General features: G+C 34.8%; 1 protein-coding gene and 1 long non-coding RNA gene across 2 annotated transcripts; one reads left to right on the forward strand and one right to left on the reverse strand.

Annotated features, from left to right (window-relative positions):
- Positions 1–2631: 2631 nt before the first annotated feature.
- Positions 2632–5014, forward strand: LOC110226779. Its single transcript, XM_021019444.1, has 7 exons — positions 2632–2987; positions 3083–3175; positions 3273–3500; positions 3607–3759; positions 3890–3943; positions 4017–4157; positions 4303–5014. Exons 1-7 carry the CDS (start codon positions 2814–2816, stop codon positions 4663–4665), a joined length of 1206 nt encoding a protein of 401 aa, XP_020875103.1. The 5' UTR covers positions 2632–2813; the 3' UTR covers positions 4666–5014.
- Positions 5015–10901: 5887 nt separating this feature from the next.
- Positions 10902–11857, reverse strand: LOC110226063. Its single transcript, XR_002330195.1, has 3 exons — positions 11779–11857; positions 11387–11529; positions 10902–11306 (listed from the first exon to the last, which is right to left on the reverse strand). It is a non-coding gene; the product is annotated as an uncharacterized LOC110226063 (long non-coding RNA).
- Positions 11858–12467: the final 610 nt, after the last annotated feature.

Genomic DNA, 12467 nt, shown 5'->3' on the forward strand with positions numbered 1-12467 from the left:
ATCTTATTTGTATTTTTTTTTTCTGATTTTCTTGATGGATTATTTTAATTTCATAAGAGACTTCAATCAGATAATTGGGTCTTTGACATAGTCTTCATGTTGTCTATAACAAAAACCACTTAAAGTTTGAGTATTTTCTATAAATCCAATAGGAAAGAGATCTAGTTCGACTGGGCTCGTCATCCAGTTAATGAGCTGCAATGACCTCGTCAGTCCATTGCAAATCAGGTTCCGCCATTCCTCATCGAAGGGTAGTACACGCATCATCCTCAGAGTACAATAATATCATTTCATCACCCCTTGGGCGGTATTCCTCTATTTAACATTTTTAACTTCATAACTCATCATTATCGTAATCATGTATCAACAACCTAGCACAATATCTATCATTAAAAACATCAAATAATAAATAATCTTAACATCAACCAATCACAAACATCAAATATATGTATATATTTTGAAGAACAAATTTAGAACGTAGTACAAAAGATGTTATGAGCAAAGATGTAACACATCAAAAACATCCATACCACTGGGATTATATCGGTTCCATTTTTATCTAACATGAGAGTGCAAAGATAAGAAAGAGAAAGGTAGAGAGAATTGAGTGATATCGAAGGACGAAATATGAAAGTTTATTATATAGGATCGAGGAGGCTGATTAAGTAAGGCGCAAAAGTTAGAAAGCAAATTTCATATGTAGAAGACATTGTTGATGCAGTCGTTTGAGTGTTTTGTATTAGTCGCGACATAGTACATGGTAATACAAAAAGTAGTACAAGAAGTAATACATGAAATGCATAATTGCTGATGAGAAGCTTAAATACTAAGATATACGAGCATTTGTTAAGTCAAAAAAAAAAAAGTATACTTATTTGAAGACAAATAAAACGTATTAGTAAATTTACTTGACGAGATCAAGAAAATGGCAAAAAGTAAAACTTTTTCCTTATGAAATTTAGAAACTCTTTTTCCAAGTGGTTAGAAAATCATGTATGTTATATAAGGAGGAGTTTGGCACGTTGTAGAGGAGGGAGCTTATGCATAAAGAAAAACAGAGAGTTCTATTGGTGAGATCTCGAGAGATCGAATGTGCTTATGTGATAAAGCGTTGGAGTCTTGGTGTCATTGATGTGTTTGTGTTGAGGTACGTGTGTGACATATGTTCTGGAGATTTTGAATTCAAGTCTAAAGCCAGGGAGAGGTTAGCTTAGGATTAGTTTATCATAAGGAGATCATGTAATAGAAAATAGGGGTATGCTTGATTTACGTGTTTGAAATTAGTTGTTGCTTTCTTATTCTAGTGAATTCGAATACTGGAAGTGATATATGTGAGTAGGAAAAACCGAACCTCGTCCACCAATTGTGTGTGTCGCTTATTTTCTACACTTTTTTTTTTCTCACTCGCAGTAAGACATTGCCAAAATATTTTTTAATATAATAAATATTTAAAAAAAAACTTTGACAATAGCAAATTGAAAAAACAACAATTTAATCGTAGTTCATTGAATTTTCTTACATAATTTCTAAGTTTATACACTTATAAATTTCAAAAATATCAATGAAACTATACATTTAAACATGCCTATCAAAAAATTATTATTTTACTATTTTTTGAATTATCTCAAATATTATACAAGTCCGACTCGAAACAGAAAAAAATATTAATTTATATTGATTATTAATTTGTCAATTATTAAGTTAAAGAGGTTTAATGGTAAAGTTTATTGATTAATAGGTTAACATATAAGTCTCTCGGAAAATGTTGAGATATTAAAATCAATTGTATTCAGTGGCGGACCCAGGAAATATTTTTATCCGGGTCAAAATATATATTTAAAATAAATATATATTAAATAAAAAATATACAAATATTTCGATGACAAAAAAAATATACAAATATTTCAGAAACATAAAAGATAATAAATATTGAAATAAACGATGAAGTACAAAATTAAAAAAAAAAGGTAGAAAAATAGATGAAAGAAAAGTAAAATTTATAGAAGTTCTATTCTTCTTTTTCATTTTTATTAATACTTTTTGCAGCAAAAGAAAAGTTAGCTAAAAATTCTTTTCACTTCATGTTAATCAGCATTGTTTTCTCTAAGTAAAACAATAATTGCATCATATATCCACTTTTGCCAAAGCTACTGTATTTTCAATAGACAACAATATCCTAAACTATCAAAAAGGTAAAACCAAATATATTTATGAATGATATTTTTGGTGAAAATATTTATGAATGATATGAATAAATGATTCTTCATATTTAAAATAGATAGTTGTTAATTGGTTATTTGTTATACTATTTAATTGAGATTTTTTTGTCATTAGTCTTAACAAAAGTTATCTCGTAATTACTCTCGGATATAAATGAAATTTTCTCATATGAGCATTTCTCTCTCATAGCATTAAGTAATTGCCATTAAAAAAAGGAAACCAAAAGTGAGACAAATTTTAAAGGGTGCAAACAAAAACTTTTAGGGGGTGCATTCAATAATTTTGTTAAGGATCATTAAAGAATTTCAAAATTTAACCGGTGCAGCTGACCCCCCTAATTACCATGTGGGTCCGCCCCTGATTGTATTATTATGTTTATTTGTTGACAGTTGAATCCATTTTATTAAATGTCATTGATTAATTTATGTTTATTAATAAGTCTTTCCAAAAAGCATTTTGGTCAACGCTCTTGAATTAAGGAGAGCTAACTACTTTTGTTCCTTTCTCAGCCTCCACGACCTTTATATATTAAACCTTTTTCGTCCATGCTGCCAAATCAATAAACTCTCTCTTTCTCTCTATTGTTGATAAAAATGGAAGTGAGAGGCCCAGTGATATGGATGTTCTTAATGTGTTGCATCTTTGGTAACATAATTGTAAGTCATCACAATGACTTCGTGGAAGCCAAGAGCTTTTCTAAATCTGAAGATTTAGAAATCGAGAAGAGACTAAAGACTATCAACAAACCCGCCGTCAAGATCATCAAGGTTTTTATCTATCTTAACAATCTTGTTGTTATTCTTTATATATTATACAGTTTAATATCTTAACCTCTATATATATATATGGCATTAAATGATAGACTATAGATGGAGAAAGATACGGATGTGTGGATTTCTTCAAGCAACCAGCATTTGATCATCCTTCTATGAAGAATCATACATACCATTACAAGGTATAATAACTTCGGATCATCTTTATTTACGTATATTATTGTATAAACATAAAAAGATAAGGACAGTAATATGTTTGTGTTCGACGACATATCTTAGATGCGTCCAATCTGGAAAGGAATGAGAGAAAGAAAGAGAAACAATACTGCTTTTGGTTACTTATGGGAGAATGGTGTGGGTTGTCCCATCGGTACGGTCCCTATAAAAAGAGTCACCAAAGACGATCTTTTGAGATTAGACTCATTTGTTGATAATTATAAACCTCGTGGTTCTTGGAACACTACCACTTATGATCCTAATAGTCCTTTTCATCCAAACCACCATCATGTAAGTCGCTTCTTTTAATTTAAAAATAAAAAAATCATCAATTAACATTTTGATATATTTATAATGATAATATTCTTGGTCATTCAATAAAAATGAATTGGATAAGTTTGCGGTAGCTCGAACGAAGAACATAGGAAAGAGGTTCAATGGAGCAACGACGGCACTTTGTATAACCGCTCCTAAGGTTAAGCCAACCCAATTCAGTAATTCTAGACTTCACATGCAGATGGGAAGGGATTTCGTCCAAGCCGGTTTGACTGTAAGTCTCTAAGTTTATTTAATTTGCACCGAGCTACGAGTTCTATTTACTCAATAACTTTTGAAAACATGTATTAATTATACTTTTTAGTAAATAATTTCAATAACACAAATATTATTTACTAATTCAGGTAAATCCAGTATTGTACAAGGATAGGCAACCTCGGACTTTCGTCTTTACATCTGTGAGTCAGTCACATTATGCTAGTAAATGTTTTTTAAAATATATATATGAACTAATTAACATTGATGGATCAGTCAGGTGGGAGATCATGTTACAATAACAACTGCGACTCTGGAATAATAGTCATTCGTCATGACTTTCCACTTGGTATGGCGCTGCCACCGTCTATTCGTGGTGCTAAGACAAGTAACTATGGAAAGTTCAGTATAGTCAAGGTTTTTCTCTTTCTTAATAATATACTATTTATTATATGAGAATAAGAAAATTCGGGTGTGAATAATTAGGAGTGCGACTAACCATTCAAAAGTTCGACAAACATAAACGTGATGTCTTAATTTACCTATTATTTTCTGGTACCAGGACACAAAATATGGTTGGTGGTATCAATATGGTGTTAAGCCAGTAGAAATTGGACTTTGGCCGGAGCGTAGGTTTCGACAAAGCTATGGAGATTTTGTCGAGTGGGGTGGAGAAGTGTACACCGCATCACTGCCGAGTCCTCAAATGGGATATGGATATTTCCCAATTCAAGATATTAGTTATGATGCATATATCGAACAGATAGCCATATTCGACAATAATTATAACATAGACCGCAATTTGGACTATCTTGAAGTTTTTTCTGACAACAATCGAGGATATCGAGTGATAGACACGCGAGATCCTAGTGGTGGCGGTCATGTAATCTTTTATGGTGGTCCAGGAAATATCTTAAAATATTGAAGATCTTTATAATATAAATAAAATTAAAACATTACATTGACTTGATTTTACAATAAATATTGCCTTCATTATGTTTCTTTAAAACAAGGTATCTTATTTCTCATGAAAAAGTGTAATCGAATGAAAAAAGTGTCTCCATAAAGTGCATTCTTATTTCTCACAAATGGACGTTTATAGCATTTAACTCGCTTCTAACTCGGTTATATCTGGGCTAACCATTTTATGGTGTAGTACTTTTGTTTATCCAAAGAAATGTATATCTTTTCTACATTCTCTATGAAGCTCCTTCCTCTGTCAAGCTCAGTAAAAGGGTCATCACTCAGCAAGAGTTACCTGGTACACTGTCACATTCTCGAAAGACGAAGGTGGTTTGGGCCTAAGAGATTTTAACTACTCTATAAAGCATGTGTATTCAAACTCATTTCGTTACTCTTATTAAAAAAATTAATCAAGTTCTGGGTACTAAAACATTAATACCAAATGAATTCTTCGCATGAAAACAAAATTTTGAAAGTTAGAGATTCCTTGTTTTTTGGATCATATTAAAGGTTGGATATGGAAGAGATTGCTTATTTTATAGCCTACGGACTAAGCCGAACCATTGCATGCCTTCTCCTTAACAACTTCAAACATCAGACTCAATCGTCACCATAATAGATTGCATGATTTGAAATCGCGCATCTAGCCTCCGTTACAAGAAACTTTGCATTTGCTGACCATCTCTATTGTCTCTTCGCCTATATTGTTGAATCTATGGTTGTCCTGAAAATGCTAGATCAAGTGAGCTAAAATTCAACCATCAATAGAGATATTGTTAGTATATTGTGATGATGTTGACTTTTGTAGCTGCTAAAATATGCTATGATACATTTGCTGAGACAATTTTAGAAACTGATTCATGAATCTTTCGGAATGCGGTGACAACTCAGCCTGAGATTCTAAGACAGGATTGAAGCTTGAAGATAACCGAAGTACAAATTACAAGGTGAGCTTGATTTCTAAAACTTAGTAACAAAGGGGAAATTGAAAGTACATTGTTATAGGCTTTGAGACTCAAGATTTGATCAAGATATGAGTTTCAAGCTGGTACAGAAAGTGTCTCAAGAAAGTTGTGTGTGGCACAAGAATTCATTCAAAGAGCAACATAGATGAATTCAAGTGAAATGTGAAGTCATCGAATGAAGCGACAATTTGGCATTGAGGTCTCAATGATAAGATCCAAGAAGGGAGAAAAAATAAATGTGGGCTATGACTTCATTAAAGTAACCACATCGGACTTTTCAAAGGACTAAGTCTTCCGTGAAACAGGAAGCAGTTATGTAACATAACACAGGTTGTAACAAACAGTGGGTGGATGTGTCATGTGTCAGACGGGAGTAATAACCCGTTAGAATTAAAAAAACAAGGACACCGTGAATTCGCGGTAGTATATACGGGTCAAATCGCAAAGGACAGAATGGTTACACTAGACCAAGAGAAGAAAAAAGAAGAATAGGATACGGTGAAGGTGAAAAGACTTCTAAAAGGTTTTATTTCTAGGGTTCCTTGAAGCTATCCCACTTATTATTGTTCTATGATGTACCATTAATTAGTTATAGGAGATCTCTCATATATAGTGAATAAGATTTTGTAAAACGTTATTCTAAACTAAGCAATTGTGTGAAATTGAGTTAATAACTAACATTTTTTGATCTAATTTCCTTAGATAGAATCCATCTCCATTGATGATCTTTTGAAATTAATCAAACAGTATCAATGAATTCGCGAGAATCTGCTCTTTTCTTACTGATTTTGTATAATTTTAGGGGAGAAGATGTGAGCATTGAGAATCTGCATCAAGGTTTCACATGCACACATATCTTTGAATCCACATTTGATAGCAAAGAAGCTGTTGCAGAGTATATTGCTCATCTTGCTCATCCTGCTCCCGTTGAATTAGCCACCATCTTCCTTGGCAGCTTGGATAAAGTCTTGGATATAGACTACAAGCCTACCTTTGTCTCTCTCTAATTATGTTGCAGCAGCATTTTCATTTTTGATCTTCCTTTTTATTTTTTATCTCGGGTATGTATGTCTTTTGTGATCATGTTGAATAAAGTAATTTCCTTTTGAGTTATGATGGCCTTTGGTTTTCCTGCATTGTTCTCATGTTTCTGTGCGAATTTCTTCTATCTTTCTTTTTATTTTTTGGTTTTTGTAACGCCCCGACCGTCCCTACCAGTGGGCCCCACGTCCTCTCTCGGGCCTATGGGCCCACCCCTGTCCGACGACCGGTCCACTACGTTCGGAAGGCTTTAAATACTTGTTTACCGACCCTACAAATCACCACATGATCTTTCCCTGTGTTTTGTCCTCACTCACACAGCTCCGACAATCACTTCCCGGAAGGTCACCCATCCTTAAATTGCTCCAGTTCAAACACGCTTAACTGTGGAGTTCTCTTAGAGCATGATTAACCATGGTTGCTTAACAATGGTTCTTAAGAGTATTAAAATAATAAATTTGTAAAAGTGATAGTTAAGAGATTGTATTTTTGGGTTAAGATTTTTGTATGATTAATGGTAGGCTCTTAACAAGTGGTTCTTAGAAAAAAAAATATTAATATAAAAATAAAATTTATAATTATAGAATATTTAATAATTGTTGCAAATTAAAAAAATTAAAACATATATGAGATACAATTTATAACATAAATAACATAAATATTTTTGTTTTAAACTTAATTTCTGGAATATTTTGTCCATATATGCTCGACCAAATCCTTCTTCAATTGTTGATGCATATCTCGATCACGAATCCGAGATCTAGTGGCCATCATATCGACGAGATTTGAAGGCAAATCTGTAGAATAAGTGAAATCCACCCGTGAACTTCCTGCAGATTCCGCTTGTTCGAATTCGGTAGTATCATACAGAGTATACCCATCTCGTTCGTCTTCTACTATCATATTGTGTAGTATTAAACATGCTCGCATAATATTTCCTATTTTGACCTTATCCCAACTAAGTGCCGGATTTTTCACAATGGCAAATCGAGCTTGCAAAACTCCAAAAGCACGCTCGACATCTTTACGGCAAGCTTCTTGATGGGTTGCAAATAAAGATGCTTTCTCAGTTTGTGGAAGTGAAATAGATTGGATAAACGTAGCCCATTTAGGATAAATGCCATCAGTGAAATAGTAACCCAAATGATAGTCGTTCCCGTTGACTGTATAATTCACTTTTGGTGCTCGCCCTTTTAAGATGTCATCAAAAACCGGAGAGCGATCAAGAATATTTAGATCATTTAAAGTACCTGGAGGTCCAAAAAACGCATGCCATATCCAAAGATCTTGGGAAGCTACAGCCTCTAAAACGATTGTTGGTTTTCCAGAGGCACGTGTATATTGTCCTTTCCAAGAGGTAGGACAATTCTTCCACTCCCAATGCATACAATCGATGCTTCCCATCATACCGGGAAATCCTCGAATCTCTCCAATAACGAGTAGCCGTTGAAGATCTTCTGCATTGGGTTTTCGTAGGTACTCATCTCCAAAGCAATCAATAATTCCCTCAACAAAATGTTCCATGCATTTTAGCGAAGTGGTGTCACCAATCCGGAGGTATTCGTCAACCGCGTCAGCCGCCAAACCGTATGCAAGCATACGAATTGCTGCCGTACACTTTTGTAGTGCAGAGAAACCGTACCTTCCTGTAGCATCTCTTTTTTGTTGAAAGAATGGAATTGTGGAGAGGCGATCAACAACACGCATGAATAATGGCTTATTCATTCTAAAACGGCGTCGAAACAGATTAGGAGGAAAAGTTGGATTTTCTGCGAAATAATCGTTCCATAACTGGATGTGGCCTTCTTCACGATGCCTTTCAATATGGACTCTTTTTTTCCTCGGTTTTCTGGATTGTTGAGGATCACCGTATGAGTACAAAGAATTATCCAATTCTAGCTGGAAAATATTATTAATTTCTTCGTCTAACGATTCGTCGAAATTATCATTGGACGACGAAGCCATTTTCTATGTAGAAAATATTAGATTTTTTTGGTATGTAGAAAATATGGTTTTTTAGAAGTAGAAAATGGGCTACGTTTATGAGATGTTGGTATTGAGTTGTTGGTTTGAGAAGTAGAAAATATGGTTTTTTAGAAGTAATAATGAGATGTTGGTATTGAGTTGAGAAGTGAGAACAAAAAACACTAATGAGATGTGGTATTGGTTTGAGAAGTGAGAACAAAAAGCAATAATGACTTATGGTATTGGTAGAAAATGTTTTACAAGAGAGAATGAGAATGTGAGATGGTGAGAACAATAAGCAATACATGTTTGATTATATAGCAAATGAATCGCAGGTGTACAAAAGAATATGTGGTGTCTTTAGCTTCTCAGCTAAACAAGCAATCAAAAAAATATGTGGTCTCGGAGAGATTGCCTTTATGTTATGTGGTTCACAATGCGATCCCAAATATGTGGTCCTCTTCAACATGTCCTCTTCTTGTTAGCTTCAACATGTCCTCTTCTTGTCACCTTGTCTTTTTGCTTCACGTGTTGGTAGTAGTCTTTTTTGGTTCTATCCTGCACAAAAACACAAACAAAGACATTGTCTGTCAACAAAGATATCATACACTTGAACACAAACAGAAACACTTAAAGATATCAATGTATCATTAATTATAAACTTCAACAAAGTCTGTTAACAAAGACATCAGACACTTGAACACAAACAGAAACACTTAAAGAGATTTTGATACATAAACAGAAAAAAGATCCACAAAGTCTAACAGAAACTTAAACACAAACACAAAACAAATGCAAGCAAAAAATTCAAAGCATTATCTCTCTAATCAGCTTGTTCTTAAGGTCTTCCTCTATTTCAGTAAGAGGAGTAGATTTTGATAGAAGACTATCAAGCAACCGCCTATTGGTTAGCTCCTTCTTCATTGCATGCTCTTGCTGCTTCATTGCAAAATCCTGTTGCTTTATGTCCCAAATAGTATGTATCCTTTTCAATGCTGCTTGCCCTTTTTCTTCAACAGTAGGTAGATTGTTGGCTGGCTTTTTTCCTTTGGCCTTGGCAGCCTTGGCTGCCTTGACACCAGGAGGACGGGCTTGAGGAGAGTCAGACTCTCCATTGCCTTGGGAAGCTTGGGAAGCTTCTGGACCGTCCTCAGTCATTCTTTTTTTGGTGTTTCCAGTCTCTTTCATTCTCTGTGATGCACACCATTTCTGGTCATGCTTTAATTCTCTCCATGCATGCTCTAGCATGAACTTCTTCTTGTAATCAGTCTCGTAAATCTGATGAGCTAGCTTCATCAAGTCATCATCGTTCTGACCACTTGTCATTTGATTTGTTGCAGCTTGGTACGATCCAACAAACTTGCATACAATCTTGTTAATCTTTGCCCACCTTTGCTTGAAATGGCTTGGCAGCCTCTGTTTCAAAGTAGAAACATTGGGACTAGCTGCATAGTAGGTTGCAATGCGATCCCAGAAAGCAACTCCTCTTTGCTCATTACCTACAATTGGATCTTTGCTTGTGTTTAACCAAGCAGAAATGAGCACCACATCCTCTTTAGAAGTCCACTTGTTCCTCTTTCTTGGCATGCGTGTAGCAGGAACGTTTTCAGCTTCACTTGGTGACCATTGAGAGCTGAAAACAGGGACTTGAGATTCACCAAGATCAATACTTGGTGAATCTCTATCAATGCCATTGGGCTGCAGGAATGGGGTATCTTGTTGACTGGTTAGGAGCTCCATGAAGCCAGCAGATTGATTTAAAGGATTCATGAAATATAGGATGAGCTTCTGAGTGTTTTAGTAGGGAAATGAAAGAGGTGTGGTTTGGGTTAGGTTATGGTCTGCGATTTTACAAGGGATGTGTTTTCTAGTGTGTTTTAGAAATCATAAGTTTTTGTTAGGTGAAAGAGTCAGTTGTGTAGTTAGCAATCAATGCAATAACTCAAGTCTTAATACAAACTTAAACATCAAAGCATTAAACACGCAGCATTCATTAAGTTTGATAGACACATTTCTAGTCAGACTCTATTATCCACTAACAAAACAGAGAAGTGCTTGTCAAAATATATACCCTAATCTATATCATCAATAAAGATGAGACAGTTATCTACATGCATTTATTGAATAATAGACAGTACCAATGACACAACTCAATTCTCAACTAATCTATATCATCACTAATTCAGATGACTAAATGTAAACATAGTTAAGGAAGAAAGGACATGCTCTAACAGATTCCAGCTCCCCAAGTATCTCCATATACTCCTTGCAGTAAAACAGAGAACATTATATTAAATTGAGAAGCATAAAACAGAAGTAAGCATAAAACAGCATGTAAACAGAGAACATTATAATTCCCACGATAATATCACATATGGTGATAGACTGATAGTTGTGCAAAGAACTGATAGACCTCCACTTATATAGATACCTCAAATCACATAAAGATAGATGCACTTGCCTTCAGTACATGAAAAAAAAACAGCATCATCGCCATTGACTGGAGAAACCACATTGTGAGCAGTAGAAGCTGGAACTGGTTGTGATGAAACCACTGGAAGATCAACAGTTGAGTTAAGTTTGAAAAATCTTCTGTCACCGACACCACCAGCTTTTCTTTCTTAGCAGATTTCTTTGTACATATGACCAACATTACAGTTAGAATAATCCTCATTTATTTTAAGGATGAGTTACGGAATCCCAAACTCTTACCAGTTTCTGGCTTCAGTGTTCCGAATTCGACTTGGGAGACTTCTTCCCGAGAAGCAATGTCTTGATCCATTCACCAGGAGTCTTTCCCATTCTGAAGAGAGCAAGATGGAGTCTGAAAATAATAAGTTGCTAAACGTAGAAACCTGCAGAAGAACAAGCCAAGTCTGTCAATTTTCACAAGCAAAAACACAAGCCAATTCTGTGAGTTTCACAAAGCAAAAGAAAAAAGCTAAATTTTATGAAATTTCACGTTTAACACAGAAAATTTATACAAAGAAAACGAATTACCCTTTTTCCCCAATTCGACGAACCCTAATTTCCCAAATCCGAGTAACCCTAATTTTAAAAACAGATAATCACATCAATTCACACAATCAGAGAGACTTTCCTACCTTTACAAACCGATTGTCACCGATTTTGAATCGAAACTCGAAGATCTGTTGAATTTATCCCCGATATCGTAAGCCACCATTCGCCGATTTGGTGAGCTATTGACGCCCTCGACAACCAGCGTTGGTGGGTATGATAACCGGAGGTAAATAACGTCGGCTGTTCCTCCGATTTGCTTGAAATCGACTGCAGTTTCTTTTCCTTCTTTGAAATCGCGAAAGATTGAGATAGAGAAGAGAGAAAGAGAGAGAGAAGAGAGAGAGAAGGGAGAAAATAAATTAAATTTTCTCTGAAACACAGACACGTGTATGGCTCTTAACTATTTCCTTGTGTCTTACCTAAGAAACGATCTTAGCATTAAAGCTTGTTTGAGATTTATTATAATCATTTAATAGCTAAGATTTCCTTAAGAAAACATTAAGCAACTTCCGTTAATGATGGTCTTAGGACAATTGACCGAAAAGATAAGTGCACTTTGGTGACATAGGTGGCCAAATCAATCTTTTTAAACCTCTCCGTATGAACCACCATATTCCTGAAACCGAGTGTGTTACAGTTTCCTTCTGTTGGATTAGACTTGATGTGTAAAAGATCATGAGTTTACTTGATAATGAAGAGTGTTTGTTGCACAACTAAATATGCACGTATAATTGTTTAATGTAATTGTCTAACGAGTATGAAGGGATATTGA

Source organism: Arabidopsis lyrata (genome assembly GCF_000004255.2).
Source record: "Arabidopsis lyrata subsp. lyrata unplaced genomic scaffold ARALYscaffold_7, whole genome shotgun sequence".
In the NCBI taxonomy this organism is placed as follows: Eukaryota; Viridiplantae; Streptophyta; class Magnoliopsida; order Brassicales; family Brassicaceae; genus Arabidopsis; species Arabidopsis lyrata.